At 45.1% G+C, this 6805-nt stretch overlaps 1 protein-coding gene across 1 annotated transcript in view; it reads left to right on the forward strand.

Annotated features, from left to right (window-relative positions):
• nkd1 (NKD inhibitor of WNT signaling pathway 1) overlaps positions 1-5497 on the forward strand; it is a 32204-nt gene extending 26707 nt beyond the window's left edge. Inside the window, exons 9-10 of the mRNA XM_041935911.1 lie at positions 438-565; positions 1173-5497. Of these exons, the coding sequence (XP_041791845.1) occupies positions 438-565; positions 1173-1708 (664 nt within the window). The 3' untranslated portion in view covers positions 1709-5497. The remainder of the gene's footprint in view (positions 1-437; positions 566-1172) is intronic.
• The last annotated feature ends 1308 nt before the right edge of the window (positions 5498-6805 follow it).

A 6805-nucleotide genomic window follows, 5' to 3' on the forward strand; every position in this document is an offset into this window, starting at 1 on the left:
CGAAGAACAAGACTGACGTTTGTTGTTATTATCATATATTCTTATTATGTCGCTGATTGTACTGGATATCCACCAAGCAGCAAACCAGAAACCTTCTTATTCAAATTATCGAGGGCCAGTGGTTGTTTGAGGAAGGATTCACACTTGGGAGCTGCAGTTGGTCTCTACTCTTTAATTAGTTTTGCCCAAATGAACCTCCGCTGTCCTGAGGAGGAGTTAACAGTGGAGGAGAGAGTCAGCCCTCTTCCTGCACTGCTCATATACTCCCAGTTGAGGTTTAAACCTGTGATTTTCCAGTCACAATCTCACTTCTCTAACAATTACGCTGCTACTGCCTGATCATAAGGAACACTTGTTTTACTTTCTCCAAACACTACCATACTGAACCTCTCTGGCCCAAACTGCTACCTAATGAGAGGTGCCGTTCCTGTCCACAGGCGCCACCACAGTGACCACCACACCCAGCCGGGCTGCCAGCGCCACTGTGTGGATGAGAACCTGGAACGCAGGAACCACTACTTGGACCTGGCAGGCATCGAAAACTACACATCCCGCTTCGGAGCCGGTGAGTGGACCGTGCCAGGGGTGTAGAGGGGGAGAGGTGGAGGGGGAAACACAGACCGTGGCCCTTTGAAGCTGCATCCAGGGGCCCTCATTACTGCGGCACCTGCTTGGAGCCATTAGGTGGAACTACCAGCCCACTGCGCTACTCGCCAGTACAAACATCTGGGCTCAGGCAAGCACAATACATCAAGTGTTCAAGGCTGAAGCCCGTCAACAGAACAGGCTGCTGTGAAGTGAAATATTAGGTCTAATAAGCAGCAGCCTTCATCTGATGGTCAGTGATGACATGAGATTATTTTAATGTTGGTCCTGTTAGGAAAGTGCTAACAGAGATCTGCTCTATGTCACATTGTGTCGGTGCTATCCGCATGAAGAAAGAACCTGAAGTAAAGCTGCCAGAGTCTTATCGTGGAGCCAATTAGTGAGCTGTTGGCACAATAATTTGGACGTAATGGGTTATTTTTCTTCCTGTTTTCAAGGTTTTGAAATCCCATTTTGATGTTGACCAGTGTTATGACAGAATTCTTGTTGTTTCTCTGCAGAGATGAAGTCTTTGTTGATGCTGCTCTCTCTGTTAAAATAAATACGTGTGTCTGTCTCGCTCACAGCCCCCACCACAGAGCCCACGAAGGCCGAGCCTCAGACCAGGTCTTCCAACCAGACTCGTTCTCGCTCCCATGAACCAGAAAATGGCCACTCCCATTCCCACCACCGCCGCTTGCAGACTGCTGTGGACACTGTTGCTACGGACAGCCTCCACCCCGCCCCCCGCACACGAGGCCAAGACTCAGGGAAACACGCCCTCCGTTCTCCTAAGACCCACAGCCGCACACCTCCTGCACAGATCAACGGCAGAGTGATGAGAAGCCGAGGTGTCCCTCCTCCCCCAGCGCTACCCAGCCAGACCCCCCCTCACCAGTCCACGGCCCCCTACCGCAAGCACAAGCAGCGGTCCAAGGAGAGCCAGGGTTACAGGGCCTTAGGTTCTCTGGCAGCTCCAGGACCAGTAGTAGAGAAAGAGCACGTGAGGGACCTGCCCAGCGTGCTGCTGTATGAAGGCGGGCTGGCACAAGTGGTGCAGCGGCACGAGCATCACCACCACCATGAACACCATCACCACTACCACCACTTTTACCAGTCCTGAATTTCCGCTTTGCCTGAGACAGTACAGCACTCCTGCAGCCCCACAAAACCCAGCCAGGCCAGCGGACACTGTGAGCACAGTGAGCAGTCAAACGCCGGGGAACCTTACATTGTGCAGCACTGCAGTGGCTTTGTAGTGGACAAAGGACATGGGTGGGAGAGGAGGATCATGGGAGGGGTGTCCCAGTGCTGGGAGGTTATTAATCAGTGTTATAAAGTGTTTGGTCAGACATACAAAAGCTCGGGTATGCAGCAGGACAGTGAATCAGGACCGTAGTCCGGCCAGGACTGAGGATCACAGCTGGGGCTAGAGAAGACGCACATAGGAGCAATTTAACAAACAACCCAGAAGTTCCTCTCCCCTTAGACCCTGTGATCCTCTACCTGATGAACTCTACGGCTCCAAACCAGCACCACAACCTTTCCAGACCACTAAGCCAAAAGGTTTTTGAGGAAAAGGAGGGACGAGAGGAAGAAAGACTGTGATGTAAAGATGAAAATATATGAAGGAGTATTGGTGATGGGAGAGCAGGGCATAGCGTGTGAATGTGTGTGTGTGTAAAACAGTGTGTGAATGCGTGGGCGTAGCAAGAGTGCGTGAGTGTGTGTGAGTGTCACGACACTGGTGTCTGTTGAAAACCACTTTTAAGTGCGCTCATGGGTGCGTGAGTATTTAAAGCAGGCTGTCTGGCAGGTTTTTGAAGATGAAAAAGAAGATTCTGATTCAAGCACGCAATACCCCGTAAGCAAAAATGGGAAGGAAGAAGCTGAAACATGAGAAAGTAAAAAAAAAAAAAATAAGAACAGAGATCCCAAATCCGCTGCTACCTCTAATTTTATCCTAATTGTTGTTGTAATGGTGACTTTGACTAAGCATTCAGAGGTTATTTTCAAATTACTTCGAAACTTTTTTGAAGGAAATCGTCTCAAAATCTACAGTACTGAAGTCTCGAAAAGCTCCTTACTTTTATGAACTAACATTTACTGTACATAAGGTATATATTGTTATCGATTTTCTAAGCTTTATTGATAATGTGATATCTTTGTATTCCCTATCTGAAATTTTTATGTTCGCTTTCTTTCACACCTGCATTTTATAAGACCACTAGGAGCCTCATTTTGACTAGAAAATGTCTCACCATGAGATTAGACCTAACTGTCATCTAGTATTAATGGCCGAATGATTAAAATCCCAACTCTCAACAGTTCTGTTCAGTAGCTCCACCTCACACCACATACATAAAACAAACATACAAGTCTATGTGCGTGAGTCCTACACGTTGAAACAAACAAACAAGGAATTATACATATATAAAAGCACATGGGTTAGGTTTAGCGGATGTAAACTAAGCTGTAACTGAATGGCCTCCATGCTGTTCATGTAGACTGCTGTGTACTAGTGTGTGGGTTCTGCATCTAGATAAATGAGAAAAATAACAAATGAATCTTTGCAGCTTATATAAAGTTCCAGTGCAGTTACTGCCCTAAAATAGATCTGTTGTAAAGCGCTTGTCATGTTCCTGGAAGTCAGACAGTGTTTGTAACAAAAGCTCTCTCTCTCTTTTTTATTTGAATGTCCATAATGTCAGCTGTTAAATCACATGCTCTCAGTCCCATGATACACTTGAAAGCCAAACTACAGATGGTGTGATCTTAACATCAGTGCTTTTGGCATATCTGCATAAACTGAGCCGCTGTTATATCCAGCCAGTTAGAGGGTGGTGTATTCATTCATCAGTATGGAGTTTTACCTTTAAGGAGTTTTTTTTTGCTGAGCATGCATGTAATTTTTCACCAGCGCCCTGCTTCAAATCTACTGGTTTACTTTTTGGACTTCCGTGCTAGCGCTATCCCTAACTCGTAGCAGCTCTTGTCCAGCCCTCGGCCTGGCTCAGGGTCACGCGGCTGCTCCCTCTGTTTCCATGGCATCTTCCTGTCCCCCAGCTGTCAGCAGGTCTTTCACCGTGCCGCCATGTGGCCTCAAAGCTCAGCCAACAAGGCTCTGTTTGTGGTGTGGCAGGGCGATGGCTCTTTCAGCTGTCCCATTCCTCTGGTGCTGGATAACACTGGGCCTGGCCCACAGTCTCCAGTCCGCCCATAACTCACCACTGCTGCTCACCTGACAGCACCAGCCACTGTCTGTTCATCCCATCCTGTTCGATCGGTGCTGCCATAAGCATGCAGATGTTTATGCCGCTGACGTGCGAGGCGTTGAACAGCAGAAGGGTGTCGATCAGCTTGTTGGTTTTTGGTGAGCACACATTCCCTTTTTGGCACTCCCCAGCATCACATTTATATATGACCTGCCATTATGCATACACAGTCTTTTGTTGGGGTGTAACTGCAGCCTCATCTATACAGAGAAAATGCTAAAAGGAGAGTGCTCAAACAATATCCACCATGCGTGTGCATGTGTCTGTGATGAGCAGGAATGCAGCGTATGCCAGTCTGCGGTGTCCTCTCACAGCTGCAGGCCATCCTTTAGCAGGCACCAGTCAGGCGGGTCATCTCACGGGAGCCGGTGTTGGAAACACCGTCATTCCCTCTAGGGGGGGAATCACAGCTGCGCTCCATACCTCAGCTTCCTCACCTCATGCTGCTTTTCCTGGACAACAGGTCCTTGCTGCTGGAGCCCTCATAACACTGTAACTCCTTTGTCAATGGCTTCCCCTCACGCGAAACAGTGTTGATAACAGCGTGACGCTCCAAGTATAAGTAGTGTGGAAATGTTGGTGTGGTTGTGTGAACGGACAGCGTGGAGGCGACGGTTCATCCTGCAGGGTGGTCCGATTGGACACGGTGAGCGAGACTCTGAAGGAATTTGGGTGAAAAGGCTCGGTCAGACCCACAGCCAGGTTCAATTTTTAAACTTCTTTTACCCGGAGAGAGTTTCACTGAACAAACTGAATTTCCTTTTTTTTCAATGCCCCGCTACACATTCATACCTGAGCTCACACTGGAAAGCTGTTGAAAACACACTTTCATACTATTGACTTCAAAGCTGCATCGCTGGAGCAACTGGGGGTGATTTGCCTTGCTTAAGAGTGCCTCAACAGTGTTTGTTGAGAGTTGGGAAAGAAGTTTTTTTTTATCAGTTTTGTCACACAGACTTTACCAGATGCTCTGGGAAATAAACTTAAAATACTAATGTTAAGGTCTTCAGTTATCCATGAAAATCTACCAGACTTTCTTTTCTCCCATTCATTTTATATTTTTTATTTGAAATCATGAATGCCTATTTTCAGAAAACAACAAAGTTCAAATCATGCCACTGAAACTTCTACATCCACCATCTTGTGTTGTATAGAATGTTCAGTATTCACAGCCAGTCTGACGTGTTAGCACAGTATGTATCACACCACTAATTTGCTTTGTTATATCCGCGTATCGACATTTTGAAAAACCTGATGTATATAGTGGACTGCAGAAAGGATAAACCAGCATCATGTAGAAAGAATATACGGCTTATTTATAATGAAATAACTGTCAAGCTATCTCCCTTGCCTACTGTCAGCTAGTCCTCCAATATCCACCCGCCAGTCCCACTTAGCAGAGGGAGGAATAATTATCTGTCTTTAACACAAGCTGTTTGTGTCCCTCCACACTCAGACACACTTCCACTTGGTGTTTGTTGTAAAAGAACGTTGTTTAGCACTAGCTGTTTTTTCCTCTCCCTCCTAATGTTTTTTCATGACTTTGTTTAGTTTATATAGATTGTATTTGATTAATTGCTTTATTTATTTGATAGCAGATCTGTGCCAAGGGAAAATACCCTTTTATTAAAGTATGAACCTGTTCCTTATAAACACTCTGACTTCTGGGGTCATTTTATTTTATTTTATTTTATTTTTACACTCACTATGCATATTCATGCATGTGTTTGAGTTCATTCACAAAAAATGTGAAATCCCATTCTTAAAATGAATGAACTGACACCAGTTTGATTGGCATTCAATAAAAAAACATGAGGTATCAAAGCAACCCAACAACAGCTTGATTGATTGATTGATATTTCCTGGACCACACATACATAAAGGAGCACGATTTGGGAAAATAAATAAAAAAATTTTTTTTTTTCTAATGAAGCCTTTGCTTACAACGTGGAGACAATGTTGCTGTCCCTTCAAAATATACCAGATGAAGGTAGAATATGTAACCGACTATACCTTTACCATATATTCTGTTGAGTTGTGTACTTAGATTATCTCAAAGATTTCCAACAGTGTTCAAACCCAGAGAAATGTCTGATTTTATTCATGGTAACGGTGCATTTCCTGAGTCTTGTCACAGTGTCACCACTGTTCTTATACAAAAAATGAGATATAACATGTTAATTCTCTGCCGTTCATGGAGTCATGATGTCAGTAGATGACCTGCACTCTGGGAAAAGTTAAAAAAGTTCAAACTTGGCGACAATATTTTTGCTTTTTGTAATTTGTGATGGTGCTAGCCACTGAGCTACTGCCCTGCTGACGGCCATACGGATCCCTGTAGGATCAAAAGAGGATGACGCTGTATGAGAGAGGGCCTGTATTATTTGGAACAACATGTTCACTGTTGCCTGGCATACTTTTCTAAAACCAGATCAAATTCTAACTTCATTTGTAACTGATAAGATTTTATCTGCAGTGTTTTTCTCATGTGTTTTGTACATTTTTGTGGTGCATCTTTTCCTTTTATCTGCTTTTTTATTTCTAGTTTCCAAGAAGTCAGCTGGATTGGTGTGAAGGGTATGTGAAAATGTGTGTGTGCGTGTGTGTGTGTGCGCGTGGTGAAGCAAAGCTCCTCTCCGCTCTATCTTAACCGTGGTGTCACAGAGGGTTCCAAAATCTGGCTGACCACAGCTGCTCACCACGCCACACTCTCTACATGCACACACACTTTCATCTGCAGCTTAGCAGCTTATCTCTGGTCGGGGCAACCGCAGAGAGTCTGCCTCTTGGCTATGTGATACGCTTTCCTCTCACGAACATGGCTATCTGTGTAAGCGGGGCAATGTAACCCACAGAACTTGTGTCATCATTGCAAATGGTTTCTATCTGAGCACAGCCTACCGGGTTATTATTACCACTGCTTTACACATTTCAGCTAATAAAAG

This window comes from Chelmon rostratus, chromosome 1 (genome assembly GCF_017976325.1).
Source record: "Chelmon rostratus isolate fCheRos1 chromosome 1, fCheRos1.pri, whole genome shotgun sequence".
Taxonomy (NCBI): Eukaryota; Metazoa; Chordata; class Actinopteri; order Chaetodontiformes; family Chaetodontidae; genus Chelmon; species Chelmon rostratus.